The sequence below is a fragment of the Scophthalmus maximus genome, chromosome 18 (assembly GCF_022379125.1).
Source record: "Scophthalmus maximus strain ysfricsl-2021 chromosome 18, ASM2237912v1, whole genome shotgun sequence".
NCBI classification, from domain to species: domain Eukaryota; kingdom Metazoa; phylum Chordata; class Actinopteri; order Pleuronectiformes; family Scophthalmidae; genus Scophthalmus; species Scophthalmus maximus.
In genome coordinates this window covers 8,394,422-8,412,041 of record NC_061532.1, presented here as the reverse complement: position 1 = coordinate 8,412,041, position 17,620 = coordinate 8,394,422, and the positions used below count along the sequence as shown (strand labels likewise).

The 17,620-nt window shown below is 45.5% G+C and overlaps 2 protein-coding genes across 2 annotated transcripts; one reads left to right on the top strand and one right to left on the bottom strand.

Annotated features, from left to right (window-relative positions):
- Positions 1–3,556: 3,556 nt before the first annotated feature.
- mgat2 (alpha-1,6-mannosyl-glycoprotein 2-beta-N-acetylglucosaminyltransferase) lies at positions 3,557–7,190 on the bottom strand. Its single transcript, XM_035618002.2, has 2 exons — positions 7,028–7,190; positions 3,557–5,395 (listed from the first exon to the last, which is right to left on the bottom strand). The coding sequence occupies exon 2, from the start codon at positions 5,151–5,153 to the stop codon at positions 3,723–3,725; it is 1,431 nt and encodes a 476-aa protein (XP_035473895.1). The 5' UTR covers positions 5,154–5,395; positions 7,028–7,190; the 3' UTR covers positions 3,557–3,722.
- Positions 7,191–8,258: 1,068 nt separating this feature from the next.
- Positions 8,259–9,524, top strand: rps29 (ribosomal protein S29). Its single transcript, XM_035618003.1, has 3 exons — positions 8,259–8,416; positions 8,929–9,028; positions 9,409–9,524. Exons 1-3 carry the CDS (start codon positions 8,355–8,357, stop codon positions 9,415–9,417), a joined length of 171 nt encoding a protein of 56 aa, XP_035473896.1. The 5' UTR covers positions 8,259–8,354; the 3' UTR covers positions 9,418–9,524.
- The last annotated feature ends 8,096 nt before the right edge of the window (positions 9,525–17,620 follow it).

The following is a 17,620-nucleotide window of genomic DNA, read 5'->3' as shown; positions in this document are numbered from 1 at the left end:
TGGACATGAGCTGTTGAATGTACAGCTGAATGCAACATACACTCGCAGATGTTGACCTACTTCAAATATATCTAGGTTTGCTCGATCTGGAGTCAAAGCCCATAAGAACTAATGGAACAGATTTTCATGATCAAAGCTGTTAAAACATTTACTTGAATGATAAAATGTCAAACACATCACGCACATGATGCTAAACTCTTTTTTTTTGTGTCTTGTTTTTTTTTTTTACTATTATCTTCCACTTAACCCTATTCACCAGCTGATGGCATGCTGGTGTTCCAGTGGGCCAGTAGGGGGCAGCATTGCTTGGGGGGAAATGAGAGCACTTGACTTGAAGTGAGCTTGCGTTTGAACAGCTATTGCTTGATCAAACAGGGGAAAACATTGTCTATATGTATATCCTGTCAACTACCCCCACCACCATCCACCCCCATCCTTATAAATGTATTCCTACTACTTCATCCTTCTCTCTCTCTATATATATTTATATTTGTGTGTGTGTGTGAATACTTTATGGGGAGTAAAACAGCTCCTCCATAATTGATGAGTCACTTTTAGTAGAAACACTAGCACTCAGAGCCATTAGCAGCCTGTGGCATCAGTGTGAGTGAAGGGATGGCGAGGCCCGATCATCCTGTCATGGTGTCACTCGTGACAGCTGTCCAACACACGTCTGACCGACTCTGTCTGCTTTCCCCTGGGCTGTCTCGCATCAGCGTTCAGCAGGTATCAATCAGGATGAGTGCACAGAGAGATGCCGTGTCCCGAGCCACATCGCACTAATGTAGTGTGCATGCTCTGATGTCTCTGATCTACACCAAGTCAACCATATTTATTCATTTCACAAACGCACCCTTACAGCTCTGTGGCCATTTGAATAGCAATCAAACCACTGTTGCATACAGTAAGACCTTGGGAGGAAAAAAACAAACAGCTGCATTAATCTTGCATCCTCAGGGGGAAACAGGTCCCACTCGACAGGAATCCAATGGATTGAGAGAGAATCCCATCGCTCGTGTAAGGTCCTGCTTTAATCATCTTCTCAGGGTGGAGCAATTCCCTCGTCTCGCGTGCCTCCATAGATTGACCCCGGCTTCTGTTTACGCAGCAATGTGTGCAACGATGATGAACGACTACTATAATCTCCAACGGCTATAAGCCTAAAGAATGAGCAGCAAGACGGTGAGTTGCAAAGAAAAACGTGATGGCTTTAGATAATGGATGGAGAAAATGAATGCAATAAATAAGGTTTGCTAAGTGACTATAGGCCAACATTCAGTGATGAGCTTCCTCTGGACCAAAAGGTCAGACTACAATCGAAACAATTCCACTGAGATATTTATTAAGCCCATTATTGAGACCAGTGAGATCAGAAACAAAGCAAAGACTTTGTGTTGGGAAAGTAAAGATAATGAATATGATGATGATTCTTTGAGTAGAGAACTAGGGGGGGCTTGGACATCAGTGATCAAGCCAGCACCTTGTACATTAAAAGGTGAAAATAACCACCTGTAAGCGTGGAAACTTGATGTCTGGAACCTACTTTGAACCTTGAGGAGGGGCTAAACCGACTGCAAACTGACACTCGACTCTTTAAAAATGCACGAGCTGTCTTTTGGCTATGGGGGAAGGGGGCAGCAGCAGAAACTAGTTGTTGATAAAACACTATTATTACAACATTATTACCTTCTGAATTGATATTGAAGTCATGTCTGTGCAGCCCATGCACCTGAGCAAAGTATCACACTGTGTCTACGACACTATGTCTGTCTGCTGTTCGAAGTTCAAGTCACCTCCGGGCTATTTACACGATTAATCAACTGTAATCAGCTCCACGTACTACATTATTTCTTTATCCAATACTGAAGTTATTACTGGTGTTAAATCTGTGATATTGTTTGCTTCATGGACTGTTTTGTTTCAGATTACAAATGTCCTCTATGGCTAAATGTTCACTGATTGGCGGGCAGTACAGATACTGGCCCCATCAAAAGACCGTTTTCTCCCCTTTCATTCTTGCCCTCAAGTAAACTAAGTAGAACTCTTTCGACGGCAACAGCACCCACTTCACGTTCAATTTTTTCAAGGGCTCCAGCATCGGTTTACCATTAGTCAACAAGAACCGAGAGCACGCCGCCACTTCCTCCAATTCTCAGTTCCATTCTAGGCCGTGTCCCTCGAGGTGCAGGCCCAATTACTGGGCCTGCACCATGGGAGCAGCTGCACGATTTGTCAGTCACATGACCTCAGCTCAGCAGCCCCAGCATCACGTCTTCACAGTGCATTAGGAAGTACAGTTCACGGAGAGAATAAAAATGTAAATGGGACTACTCGTGCAGAATCAGAGGAAGCTTTGTCTGGTTTCGGCGGTGTAACTCTGTCCGGGACCATTTGTCTCGGTGAATCACTGCGCTGAGGATATATGCCGAACGCTGCAGCGGAGTCTGCCAGAGGATATATTTAATATGAACTGTAGGAAGAGTCCAGTCAGCGAGAACTTTGCAGTTATGCCAGATTGTGAACAGTGTGCAGGAGCGATTGTTAAAACACTGGCGGAGGGGGGTGTGTGGTGAATCAATGCAGCTTCAGAGGAGCGCGGGGCCTCAGCGGAAACCGTCGATACCGAGCACTGGACCAAGCACTTACAATGACATGCATCTTCAATGGGAGCAACGCAAGAGATAGTTGTATCAGTGTCTCGGGATCTCTGCGTTGCATTGTGCAGTTTTCGCAGAAGGAAAAGCCTCTGCACAAAAGGAAGTATTGAGTTCAACAAGATTAGACTAGATTTTGCCCCATCCTGCGAGTATTAATGTTGTGTACCAGTCACAGGAGTGATGAGACTCTTGCTGTGCTCTAGAAACCTGTTGAGGATCAGCGAAGTGGGAGATTATTTAAATGGTACAAGGTGTCTCAAAGGATCTCTTTTGATCTCAGCAGTTTTTTAACGTGATATAAATAACTTCTAATTAATTATGCATGCGCAGTGGGATTGCCAAGTCCACAGATACCCCAAATTTATGACTGCCCTGATGAGCACTCGCTTGCTCTTTCCAATTTACCTCGATTTAGAGATGCTCTGCGTTTTTGGCAACTGAAAGGAACCAGACATAAGCAGATTTCAGACATTGATTCTAGAAAGTGTCCGGACCAGATTTTTCAGACAGTTTGCCACTCACATATAAAGAACGCAGTGGGAGATTTTTCCAAGTCAGACACTTGGCGCCTGGGTAGAGCGGACACTCACTCACAGTGAATGTTCCAGAGAGTTTCCTGCTGTATTCTCACTTTTGCAGAAAAATCACTTGGGGGGGGGGGGGGGGGGGGGGGCTGACAGTAAATGTTCCAGACAATGTCCAGCATCCAACCTTTGCATTCTCACATATATAAGTCTCAAGTCGTCGGACTTCCGTGAATGTCTTTAAGCAGCTGTATTGTAATCTGAATGTTCCGTTAGATAAAAGACAACACTGTATTGTTTAGTATATTATTGTCAATTACAAGTTACAAAACAGACGTGCAAGCGATCACTGAAATGATTTGACGTAAAGACATATTTCTGTTAAAGAAGCCAAAAATCCAACATTCGTCTTTATTTAGAACAGTCCAGTAAAACAGGCAATATGAAGAATATTCCATAAAGATTTACTTTTAAAAGGCTTTTTTTATTTTATAGAGGATGCAAAAGAGACAATAATATATATAATTAGTAGTAATTAAGGTCACTGTAATCGAACATAACTCTTGCAGAGTTCATGGTCCCTGATATCTCCCCAGCCCCCGTTTTTCACATGCGGGGCCACGCCTCCGGCCCCGTTGGCGGGCAGTCTCTTTGCGATCAGGAGGTTCTTTGGGAAAAGCTGGTTCCCGCTGCTCTGTAGGATGTTTTCTATCTTGGTTTTCTGGCTAATGGGCATGCACGAAGCCTTCTTGTGATGCATGCCGCAGTCTCCGGCGTGGAAGATCCGCGGCGCCTCGCTCACCATCACCTTCCAGTAGGAGGGCAGGCAGGACACGGTCAAGTGCTGCAAGGACCAGTCCCAGTTGTAGTCGTCGTAAGTGCAGAACGTGTCGGTGCACTTGATGAGCTTCTGGTAGGTCTCCCTGCTCAGAGCCATTCCCATGTTGTGCTCGGTGGACTTCCAGGCCTTCACCTCCACCTTGTTCGCTTTGCCGGAGTAGCCGATGTGGCTGTAGGTCCCCAGTGAGAGGATGTCACAGTCTGTGCAGTGCTCCCGTTTGAGAGCAGACATCAGCTTCAGGAGATGGATGAAGTCCGGAGACAGGAAGTGGTCCTCCTCGATCAGCAGGACCAGACCCTTGTGGTCCTTCAGAGCCCGGACCCTCTCCCATACAAAGTGCAGCTTCCACCACCAGTGGTGCTTGGTCTGGGAGAACTTGGCCTCGCGGTAGTGGCCAAATGAGTCGGGGTACTCTGCGTTGATGCATCCCAGCTTTAAGGCATCTATTTCGGGAATGTCTCTGGGGCAGTCCCTGGGGTCGTTTCCGGGGAACTCCTGTGGGTACAGCTGGATGCTGAAGGGGAAGAAAATCTGCAGGACTTGACAGAAGTCAACAGAAGCCACAACTTTATTTATCTCCGGGGACCAGTAGTCATGGCTGAATATCAGCAGTATGCCCTCCACACCTCTGACCTTCCGCAAGCTGTCCACTAGTAGCTTAAGGTAGTCTGGCCGGTTGTGGACCTGAACCAACACAACCAGATTGTCTTTCTGTCGCGAGGCCTTAAACTTCTCCTCATTTCTTATTGTCTGGTCAAAATTGAGCTGGAAGACGATGCCACGGTAGACTAAAGTGGTGTTATCTACCTCTGGCTTGGGTATCTTCTCTTTCTCCTTTGCTTTCTCTGGATGTGTGTCATTTACTTGGATGACCGGAGGGGGAACTGGTGCTCGGCTGACTGCAGGTGTGACCTGCACCTGGACATGGTTCTTGTTGTTGTTGATGCTGCTACTGCTGCTGCTGCTGCTGCTGCTGCTTATGCTGCTGCTCTTCTTCACGGCCTCCGCTTCCTTGGGAATTGATTCGCTGTTGTTCTTTTTCTGCCTTCCGCTGCTCCAGAAAGCCAGGCCACAGATGACAACCACCACAGTCAGTATCACCACCTTCCTCTTGTAGATTCGGAATCTCATGATAGGGGGTCAGCCTCTTGCGAAGGGAGAGAAGTTGATTGTGGAGGTTTGCAGTCGTGGCGGCGGTGCGTTGCACGGGGAGCGCGCCCGATTAAAAAAGAGCTGTAGCGAGGCTAATTCTTGGCAATAATAGCTGTTGCTGTAAACGTGGAACCCGCTGGAATGTCATTGGTGGCGAATGAATATTCCATAAGGCATGCCTGGTGCTTGGAGGCAGCAGTGTTGCAGTGTGCATCAACCACCTGGGGGAAAATAAAACACGAAATAAACTTAGAATTACCAAAGTATTTAGATGATTATTTTCCAAATACACGGCACATCACAATATGGCAAATAGTCTGTATTCAATACAAAATATAAAGTTTTCAAACAGATGTTCATGGCAATGGCCAGACTTGCACATTGAATGAGACCAAACATTGCACATGTGAAGACAAGTGAGACACTTCATTTTTCAACAGATTATCTATAAAATTATCTTAACTCAAGGTCCACTTAAAAGCTTTTTTCTCTCCATAGCATCGCATTCTAAAACATGTATGTAGGTTTAATGTTGACAACTGAACAAATTCGTAGGGGACCAAGAGATGTCATTTAAAACTCTGGAATATTACATTAAACTACTGCTGTAGAGGTCAGGAACAAACTTTCCCTCTCGCACCGAAGTTTTAATTGTATGCCCACGTACAGCATCATGTGATGTGCAACACTGTGCAACACTAAGTGTTTTGATTGTAACTACAGTGCGTCTTTGGATCATACATTTGGAAAACAGCTATTTGTAGGTTGAAAACAATGATTACATTTAAAGTTGGTGTGATTTCAGCGGAATTTGATAAAGTATTCCGGGTCCAGCCTTACTGATGTACATTCGCAAAAAAAAGAAGCTCTGACTTAATCTCCCATGACAACCGATGGTCTCCAAGATAAAAACAAAATCCCCTGTTAAAGCACTAACGTGATTTAACACATGACTCGTCCTGGACTTTAACTTACTTCTACCCCCCCTCCCTCCGCAGCGGTATAATCAATGTGGATCAGGGCTCAATACATGCCCACTTCGTTGTGCATTAATCTCTGTGGTTAACTGCTCCGCCCCTTTGTGCCGGGACCTGCAGGACCGAACCTCCATCTCCTACTTGTTGTCAGAGTAGTGGTCTCGGGCTCAGGCTTCCCGCCTGGCCCCGTCCCCTGGTCCGCTCGGCTGGCTGCTGTCAAACCCTACGAAGATATTCTAATGCTACCGGTGAGCACTTCCTCTATCAGGGCCATACTCGATCATGGATTCCAAAGTTATCTTATCTATCCATTTCGCGCCATTGCAACATGCATGTGCAGATATTCCCCCCCCTCGTATATTTACAGCTCGCCAAATCAGGTGGAACCTTTGCGCTGCAGCTGATCGTACTGCTGTTGTTTTGGGTTGTTTTTTTTTGGGGGGGGGTGGTTGCTATTCGTGTCATTAGCAGAGGCGCCTCTTCCCTCCGGGGTCTGGGTCTGTCGCGGTGCGTCGCTCGTTCCGGCTCACACACTCGCAGCCTCCGGCGGTTCGTTCGTCTGTCCCGGGTTGGCCGCGGCCCGGCGCACAGCGAGCCGAGCATCAACACCGGATCACCGTCATGCGGGGGAAGAAAAAACCAAACACACCCACAGCTGCCGTTTCACTTTCGGTCCTCGGACGACGGCGACGGGCGTCCAGAGAAACGCTAGCCGCGACGTAGCTGCTGCTAGCGACTTGCGAGCGGCGCGTCCGCGTCCAAAGCCCTCGTCAACAACTGCGTCCGCGGCGACGCAGTGCAAATATATATATACGTGTATATATACATATATATATATATATATATATATATATGTGTGTATATATATATGGTTACCTAAAAGCGCAGTGGCCGTGTGGTCCTTCGGGCGAGCGGCGTCAGTACGGCGGCGTCCCGCTCTCCTCCATACCGTCCACAGGGCTGCATGGAAACGCCACCCGGAGCTAGCTGCTGGAGAGGAATCCCAAATACGGAACCACTGCCCGCCCCTGCCGCTGTCCCACAATGCACCGGTCCAGCGGGGGCCACGCGAGACACCCTAATGTCCGTGTGTGTGTGTGTGTGTGTGTCTGCGCACACACTCATGGGCTGAAACCAACGGGATTATTTTGCACTATTAGTACTTAACACGTTCATACCAAGGGTTGCTGTATATTAAAATGAGAAGTTCGCCCTAAAACACCCATTTCCCCCATATTGTGATTTGCCAGAGCTGCTGATTTAGTACACGCGCACCACTGTTTTTATGGAAACAAGAGCAACATCACTTCAAATCCTGGGACATTTTATCTCACATCTAACATCCAACATCTTGAACTGAAAATGTGGTCTACTGCTGTGAAGGAGAAAACACACACACCCTGTTCAGATCACCGTTGCTGCCAACCGCGACCTATAGGGAACAGCTGCAGGTACTTGTTGCCTCATTCATTCCCAGGCTGTGCTGCTTTTGACACTCATCAAGTTTATTTGTAGGTTTAAAGAAAAAATAATGATGAAATCCTTCATAAAAACAATAAAAAAAAACCCAAATAGAATATTTAGAGTATTTTTAATCGAAGTAACACAAAAGTATTAATCCATCTTCTGTCATCACACATTCAAACATTACTTAAAAAGTCCCCTCCCATCAATTAACAGCTTGTTTTCAGATAGGTACTAAAACAAATACGAGATATGAACACACCATTCATGCATGTATTACCACATTAATGTACAGCTTCTAATTCTTCAAAAGAAAAAATAATGACCCCACCCTTTTAGGTATGACTTTATGAATTGCAAAATAAAGTCAACACTGATCGTCTGATAAAGCAAAAACATTTTGTCCTTTTCCCGATTTAAATTAGTCAAAACCACGTCAGTCACTGTGTGTTCATTTCAAGCCAACTGAGTGTAAGCAAATCTTTTTATTATATAGTCTGTAATGTCTTTTGATGATTCAGTTGACCAGACAGAAGTGACGCCTCCTCTCATCATACAGTCTTATGTTTGTAGCATGACGCGCCCCCTGCAGGCTGCTCCGCTACATGTCACGCTTATCTCCGCCAATAGGGGGCGCGGGTGCAAACTTTCACAGCCGGAAACGCAGGCAACGGAATGATTCATTTGCGCACGCGCGGCCTCCTTTCTTCCTTTTCGACACCCGAGCGAAAGAGACAAGATGGGCCACCAGCAGCTCTACTGGAGTCACCCCAGAAAATTCGGACAGGGATCCCGCTCCTGGTCAGTCCTGCCGTTAATCTGTCGACCATCGACATACGAGCTGAAAAGGGGCCAGTCGAAATGTGTTGGCAGCCGCCGGTACTTGATAACTCTCCGCCAGACGTGTACCGCATGGGAGCTGGCCGAGAGCTAACATGGCGCTGGAGGATGTGTCCAGCGAACTCGAGCAGCGCTGCGGCTGTCGAGTTATCCGCGCACTGCATTTTGAATGAAATAGCCGCTGATGAATTTCCAGAAATCATAAAACATGCCCGAAAAATTATGAATGGGAGCTGGGGTAAATGGTGTTTTGCTATACAGCAAGTCGAGCCGCTGAAGATCCTAGTGGCTGTTAAGCTGCGATGAGCTAGGCTAGGCTAAGGTTAGCTGTGATGCTCAGAGAAATGCTAACCGGCAGCGAACTAAGGTGCGCTGCCCGACTTGTCGTAGCCGCGAACGAATGGTAGCTTCTCTCGTGCTCACCCTTCGTCGTGAAGATCCGAACTGACGCTCGTTTTCTCTCCCTCTTCCAGCCGGGTTTGCTCAAACAGACACGGGCTGATCCGTAAATACGGACTCAACATGTGCCGCCAGTGCTTCAGGCAGTACGCCAAAGACATCGGCTTCGTCAAGGCAAGTATCAGTGTGCATGGTAATAGTTGACGTGCGGTTGTCTCACGTCGGACGACGCATCGCTCCCGATCGCGAGCAGACGCTGCGGTTGAGCTGTGAGTCGTATAGATCCCTTGTAAACAGTGAAGCACTTGAACACAACTTGTAATCTGGCTCTAATTTGCCTCTATTTAAGCAATCTTAGGTTCCTCTGTAAACTGTAGAATTTATAGTCAATGCAAGTCTTCTGTCAAATGTTGCTCCACACGTTTGCAGGATTGGAGTGAAATGATCATGGTTCAGTTTATGTGATGGAATCGTCACTGGAAGTTGCAACTATGACGCAGAGTATCTCTCCAACTGTAACTAATGCTCTGATTACTCTGTTTGCCCACACACAGCTGGACTAGATCACCTGCGCTGACGCGTCCCCGGATGGGTGAAAGTGATCTCCGGAAGGCCGGCCAAGATGTTGGGCTAATTCAGTACTGCAAATAAATGTGGTTTTTTTGTCCAAGCCGTTTGTGTTTGTGCGTTTATACACCATTTTCTGCACATTCTACAGGCTAGAATTGGTCACTAACAGGCAGAAGAGAAGTAAAATGTTTGTCACAAGTGTTCTGTGCTGTAAAAAAAAAAAGGGTTAGGTGTATAACGATTAAAAAAGTAATTATACTCAACTCTACCACATTATTGCCATTTGAGCAAATAGTTGTAATTGACTTCTCAAGTGTTGTCACGTAATTTTAGACGGACTGCCTTTTAGGGTTTAGAGCATATGGATTAAGTCTGGGGTTCACACACCGGAGGCCTGTACCGCGAAGCAGGATTTGCAGTCATCGGGGTGACTTCTGTTTTTACGCTGGCTTTTCCGTCCTATCAATCTGGGTTTTTTTCCTTACCTGGGTAAATCACCATGGCGACTTATGCTTAATGGCTAACCTGCGCCGGAGAAGGCTAAGTTTGAGATGAGGGATCATAGCCAGTCACAGGTCCAACTGATTAATAAGATCACTGGAAACCAGTCATCATTCTACAGGACCCTGACTGGGACAAAATAGTTAGACAAAAGTTACATGACAAATTAAAATGCAGCAGACAGAGTTGCTGAGCTTGATAAGTGTAGGAACTACTCATCCCATAAACCATTGCGAATGCCTTTCCAACAAATCAGAGATGTCAATGTTACTCTGTTGCAATTCAACACTGAAAAAAAGTTACTTCAGCCATACCTAATGTAGTGAAACAAACCCACAGCATGAATGGCAAATATATATGAAGTATATATAGAATATTAATGCTGTATTTTGTGATCAAGAGGTCAAATTTTCTTCATGAACAATCCTCAAAGGCTTGTTTGCTGAGCTATACTGCAAGAAATGAAGTGATGAAATTGTTCAGTGGGGCAACACTTGCACTGCACCGAAGAGCCACTGACGATCTTCAGTAGATAAAAACGATTAATTTCTAAGTCAGCGTGGATCCACATGAAACAACAAGCCACCTTTACATCCAAGAATTGGTAACACGCTGAGATATCGGTCTCATTCAAAATTAATGACATCGGTGGTCCCCCGCAGTGTGGCTAATTGCCTGGTGCCTGTGACTTTGGTAACTTAACTTTGAATAATGAATACGCTCAGCACTGACAGCAGCGAGACTCTTTGGCAGGTTGGGAATCCGCAGATCCATATATAGACTTTGGATTTACTAAAGTTACTTCTCTTTGTCCTCTGGCTTGAAGACGGAAGGTCACAAGTGAAGCACTAGATGGCAGCAACGCCTCACATTCATGAATTTAGACCTGTGACAATGAAAAGCGTTGCACAACAGCTCTTTACAAATGGTATTTCTGCATTCTTCATAGATAGTTACCCATCCACTGTTTTTACCCATTCTCACGAAGCAGTAACCGAGGTTTAATGTAAGATTTTGTTGATCAATCAGTGGACACTAAAAAGAGAGATTTGCCGTGCCTTAGAGTTTTTTCTTTCCTTTTAGAAATTCATGAGAAACATGCATTTTGATTCTTAAATTTAGATCACACTTTGATGATTTATCAGCCGCAGATTTGGGATCGCTCCCATTTAATCTAAGAAAGAAAAATACGATTACGGCAAAGTGAAGGTTATGTGATGATAAACCTACAATTCCGGCGCTATAACGTGTGGTATAGAAATGATAAGGTGTATGAAAAGGGAATGGAAGTGTGCAAAATTGGAGTGGCAGTATCTTTTATAACGAGGCACAGGAAATCTAAAGTGCATACAAAATGAGCCAAGTGCACTGGCAACCACATATATGCTGAAGTAAAAGAAACAAATAAGTATGTCACGCAGAACCGGATGTACTTTGCATATTAAATATGACACATTGTGAAATCTAGAATGCCGGGTGTCGAATTTCATTATTCCATTAAAACCTACAAATGGGAGCGCAGTCTGTGAGGCGTGCATGCATTGCTCGATGCAGGATGTCTACGTACATTAAATATGTATGTTAGTATTGTATAAGCATTAACTCATATGCATAAAGGCGAGTTATTGTGGAGTGAGTGAACACAGAGGCTGGAGCTGTTTGTACAGAGGGAAGTGAACACACAAGAGCTCCATGTTGCATCAGTCCACTCTGGAGGCCGGTGGAAGGTGTTGTGTTTGATGTTCAGTTCAATTTAAAGAAGAATTTCCAGCAGTGTATCAATGCTCTTGTTATGCCACTACCAAGACAACTGACTGACAGAACATGTTGAAAAGTCTGTTTCATCCATCCCGAGCCTTCCTGAGAAGGCACTTTATCGCGCAATGCTTGGGCAGTCCGACCAGTTTACTGATGTGTAGTACTAGTGTAGTGTAGTTACCAGAATGTAACATCATGTCATTGTAGTAATAGGGCCACAGATCAAATTTCATGGAAATCATGATGATCTTTAAAAAAAACAAAAAACCCAAAAGGTTGTTTAACAACCTGGATGAAAAGCAGTTTCAACCAATATATGTCGTATAAATATATATGTCGTGATTGCCTTAACTAATAAAGTTTGTCAGAAATAACATGCCACTTGTGCAAAACATAAACCAAGTCCTGGTTGTGCTTGTCCACACGGGGGCAGAATAACTCCTCAGCTGGCTAACAGGTGTACAGTCCTGGCACATTATTGCCTTATGAAGATGTATAACTTAAGCTGTTTTCAACTGTGTGCTCATCTACACATCTAGCTGACAACATCTCTTCCTTTATCTATTAAACCTTTGACTTTTTTCCACCAGTGTCACCAACGTTGTCAGTTTTACATTTAGCTTGTTTGGTGAAAACATCTGCCGGGGTGGTGCCAAAAGCTGGATCCTACCGTTCCCACGATGTAACTTGATGGCATCTTTCATTAGACCCCTAAATATCCACTCCTTTCAAACCCCGCTCGTCCGCTTTTTGACTGAGACACAAGTTTCAGGGCCGAGCTGAGATACCCTGATGACGTCATCTGTACTCGTGAGGGCCATACGACCGACACACTGAGCTGAAAGAGGCTGAAATGCTCAGTATAGCTCCGTGCTGACGGAACGATTCCGTGCGGGTTCGTCACACAGCGAGGTGCCAATTTCCCATGGTACAATCATCGTTTGATGTGTTGTGAGAAACATTGCTTTGTGTAGCTTTAAAATGTTCAAACACAGATATGGGAATATTAACCAAAAGAGCTCAGATGACTTATTGATGATCACATCTCTACGAACCTAGAGACGAACCTAGAGAGAACCTCTACGTTCCTTCCTGCTCCTCGGAAAGCAGTCGGCGTGACACGGTTGTGGGTAAGACGTGAGCACTCTCATTTTATTGTCCCTAGGTGACAGATATATGCTGTGGCGGTGATGCACATGTGGGGAAAATCAATTTACCCGTGGCTCGGAGACACTGTGTGCAGCCATGTGTGCATGCCAAGCGTGTATGTGCATCCTCATATACACATTATTGTGTGCACACTTGAAGCACATCGTAACATTTGAAAGTAAACCTGAATGAGACACTAGTCTGAGCAAATCAGCGGGGAGCACTTGTGTGATGGCTTGGGACCCAAAGTCCCAGTGCAGCTCAGGCGGACTTGCCAGGCACATTGCAAAGGTCTCACATCCATTTCCAGGATTATAGGGAAAATAAGTGGCAGTGAAAATGTTGCGGTGCACTGTTGGCATGGAAACATTCCTGTGGGCTCACCTGCTTTCAATTGTTAGACCAAAGAGGCATTTCTTGCTACAAGGTTCCCCAAAAGGGGCTGTGAGCAAACACAGGGCTTATTCATGCTCTCATTCAGTTTTGATTGAGTGGAGGAAAAAAAAAGAAGCAACAACCCAAAAAACAAAAGGAAACAATGAAACAAAAAATGCTGCAGCCAGAGGAAGAAAAAATAAATAGAGAGAAAGAGAGCTTAATTGAAAACAAAAAAACCCCAGTAAATAAGGAAGCAGTTTATTCTTGTTGTGAAATTATGCAGTGACTAAGAGGCTATAGTGTAAGCAGCTCTAAGTACTGATAATTAGCGGATGTTTTGTTCCTGATACCCTCATTTTCTTTGGGCAGAAGTGAGTACTATGGTTGAAGAAATCCTAAATAATCCATTTATTTGATTATTTTTAGTAGAAATCAGTAATATAATTAGCCACAAACATTGCCAGAATGCAGTGTTTTTCCAGGATATCTCCCCCGTTTTCGGTGCATTCCTTCCCTTGAGAAGTGAGCCGTGCTCGGCACTGAGCTTTATTCCAGCCCAGTGTGGAGCACCTGGCTGACTCAGTTGTTCCAGTCAAACAGCGGCTAATTCTCAAACCACTACGGAATAAGCGGTCTCCTGCTGCAAAGCCTCAATTTAGGTTTAGATGACTTTAGCAAACATTAATTTCTCTAAAGATTCCAAGGGGAGAATATGGACACTGAAAATTGCTTTTTAGCACTGCGCACGGTCCAGATCCCCCCCCCCATACACACACACACACACACACACACTTGCAGTCAACTGTGCGGCCCATATTGCACCACAGTGAGACGTGAAGTCCATCTATCTTCAGGCTATATGTCACATTAAATGATAAAATGTCAGTACCATCATGAAGGACTCGCCAAAGCAAAAGCATATGACTCTTTCATGGCTGATGTGTCACAGCAGGAGGAGCGATTAGTTACACTCACGGCGGCTGCTCTCCATGTAGGTGGGCTACTTCCAGGGTCCTGCTGCATTGTGGTACCTTTTCACGTGCAGCAGCCATTTCAGCTGAAGTTAGCCTAAATGCAGCAGGATGGTGGGTTTTGGACCTATTCCTTTCCTACGAAGACAAGTCAGAATTTCTGCTGTAAGTGTCATCTTCAAACGGGGTTGTGTTGACTGTGTTCACGAGAAGAGTTCAACATGAACGCCACCTCGTACTTCCTGAAAGCTCACGCGTTGTGACGTGTTGTGCGAACACTCCCAGAAATGGCGAGGGCCATGGAAGCTCATCTTTTTGTTGGGTGGATGAAATTTAGACGTAAAGAGGTTGTTGTTTTTTATCAGAATTTTATGTCTGAGGAAAATGTTGACATTCCCGAGGTTCCCCAAGGCTACACACCGACACATGAACGCCAAGCGCACCATGTACAGGACCTCCCACACCGTAAGCACGAGCTCACGGGTTCTGTTTGAAGGCAAGAAAAGAATAGCAGGGGCAAAGAAGCAAAAACAATAATTTAACAATATGGGAAACATTATTTAAGAATCTGCCCAGTGTTAAAACTTCCAATTTGTTCGGTCAGTACCAGTGAAAGACTGATGTGTGTTTGTCATTATTTGGTTGGACCCAGCCTTGTCTTGCATCACAGAGGCGGAACTGCTGGTATCGTCATTTACTTTTAAGATGGTTATGGAAATATTTAGGAGTTCCTAAATTATGCAGCTGTGATACAAGTTGTAAAGGAGATGAATTAAGGTTTTAGTTTCTTGGGCGGTGGCTGTACGTGCCAAATTATCTACTCCAGTATGCACACTCACAGAGTTAACAGACCCGAGAGCCGTGTATTGACCCCGGAGGCTCAGGCAGCTATACTGTATAAACATAAAACTGACCCACTGGACATTAACAGCTGGGACTTTTACCTGTTTGATGACTGGAGAACATGGAATGTCTTGCTGCTCTGCAAAGTCATGTGGATGATCTGCACTTATACTTCTCAGTCACTGTGTCGTTTTAACACCTGAAGCAATAAGCGCAGAACCAAACACGACAAGTGCATTAGTTGACCTAATATGACACATATAAGGATTCTGCATACTTATTGTCTGTCTTCATCCTGTACTTTACTTGTTGGCACAAAGGTACATTTCATGGATTACACTGTGCATGCCACAGAATCCATCAAACGCAGCTGATCCACCACGACGGTGTCAGGAGGACGTATTCTTTCCCAGCAATGGATTGTTTTTAAATGAACAGATGAAAGCTTCTCCTTTAACCTCTTTTATTACAAAAGTCATGTCAGCAAAGGCCTGGTTTTCCCCGTCATAACTCTGTGGGATTCAACATCTCACATCATCATACATGACACCGTCCAATAAATTACAGTCTGCTTCGCGCCCACCCAGTGAAAACCGAGATAGGCCTGTTGGGGCAGCGTTGCACCACAGCTGGGACTTGAGGCAGCAGCAGGGAGGAGGCAGGAGCACTGGAAGGTGATGCGACAGGAGGCGCGCAGCTCCCTGGGGAAGCGCTCTTCAGTCTCTGTGGGGGGAAAAAAGAGAGCGATGCAGAATGGCAAGAAGCAACCTTGATCAGGCTGTCAGCTTGAGGCAGATCTAATTGAATAGGCTTCGCCATTTGAAGCGAAGCGTGCAGCGGGAGCAGAAAAGAGAACCCAGCATAGGGCAGACACAGTGGGAGAGCTGCCTTCGACACAACACAACAACACACACACACACACACACACACACACAAAAAGAAAATCAAAGAGTGAACACATGAGATGTTCAAACAGATAGCCCCGATCTTTGCTCTTTGTTCGACACCTCCCACTGTCTTCACGCGTGTGCTGTCGGCGGCAGCGAATGAGTAAGATGTGTGAGTCTGTCGTGTGGAGTGGTTTAAGGAGGGAGGGAAAGGTGAAGGAATCCGCTGAAATCACTGATCAGTCATCGTCGCCTGTCTGTTTTGAAAGCACCTTAATGATGACAAGGGAAAGGTATTAATCCCACGGCTTGAGCCGAAGCAGGTTAAGCGACCTTAATCCTTAATCTCCGCTCCGGTGACTCGCAAGGAAACATAAAACGGTGGTGGGAGGTCAGTGGCTGTTTCAGCGCTTTGACTGGCCTGTCGTATGTAGCACAAGCCAGAACGGCGCTTCGGGGAAGCGGGGGGGGGGGGGGGGGGGGGGAATATTACTCCTAAAACGGAAAAGATCAAACAGTGGCATTTAACAATCCGCAGAGGAATGGTGTCACGGAGGACCTCGTCTCTCAGCTCTCCCCGGGCTAGAAGGATGGGATGTTCTGTCAGCATTGTAATTTATTTCTCACACAGGTCATAGCTGGGGCTATCACACCTTATACTTTACCTCACGGGTGCTGTTTTGCTCTAATCCCCCATTACGGTCATGCACATATAAAATATATTTTCCCTGAAGTGGAGGTATGAATATAGGTATATTCAGACTTTATGTCTTTATGCCCTTTATGCAGCACGGAGATATCTGTCTGCCAATCTCTTTTGTACACAGGTTTGGATGTTGACCTTTAAATTCACAATGCCTGGCCTGAACGTGACCCTTGCTAACATTTTTCATTGCCCACATTTATGACTATCACAGACAGCCTGGAGTGGAATATGAATATTTCACATGATTTGCATGCGCATTGTACTGGGGCGCACATTAAGAAGCAGGATGGCAGAGGAAGATGACAGGAGGGGAAAATGCAGAAGTGATGGACTGATATGCGATTTCCATTTTTGTAGCTGCAGCAGCAGCAGATAATCATTTGTTTTGTTGCCGCCGCAGAATGGCCTCCTCTGGATTGTGAATCCCCGAGTTGTTTGATGGGATAAACAGATTGTTCAAGATAGCAAGTGAACAGCTGCCACCTACTGATCTTATTAGTAGCTGCTAATTCTTTCCACCGTGCTTCGAGTTGTGCGGCGTCTGCTTGTCTTCGCCCCGTCCAATTGTCACGCTCTGCGACCGCTTGGCCTCGCCATCTCCCCGCTCACACGACGACGCAGGCAGTGCAGGGGAGAAAATTAGCTGTCACACATGTTTGACTGTTAAAAGTGGTCGCTGGTTTCCGTGACAACACCTCTCTCTGCCGGTTGAGTGTGGACTAATGGGCAGGCAGGACTTTTTCAACCAATCCTTTTCATTTTTGGTCTTTTTTTTTTTTTGCTCCCCATTTTGAGTATTCGAAGGAGGTAATTCTGATGGAAGATGATTCACTGAGTGACAACGTGACAGATGCAGCTCAATTTTCCAGGATGAATGTGCGAGCGATGCAGCCAGAGTTGATCACGGAGGGTCATATGAAGCCCGAGCAGCTCAGACGGAGGCACAGGGAGCAGACTTTTTCCTGCTCACTCCAGCTCCAGCCCGTCTTACTGATTTTTTTAT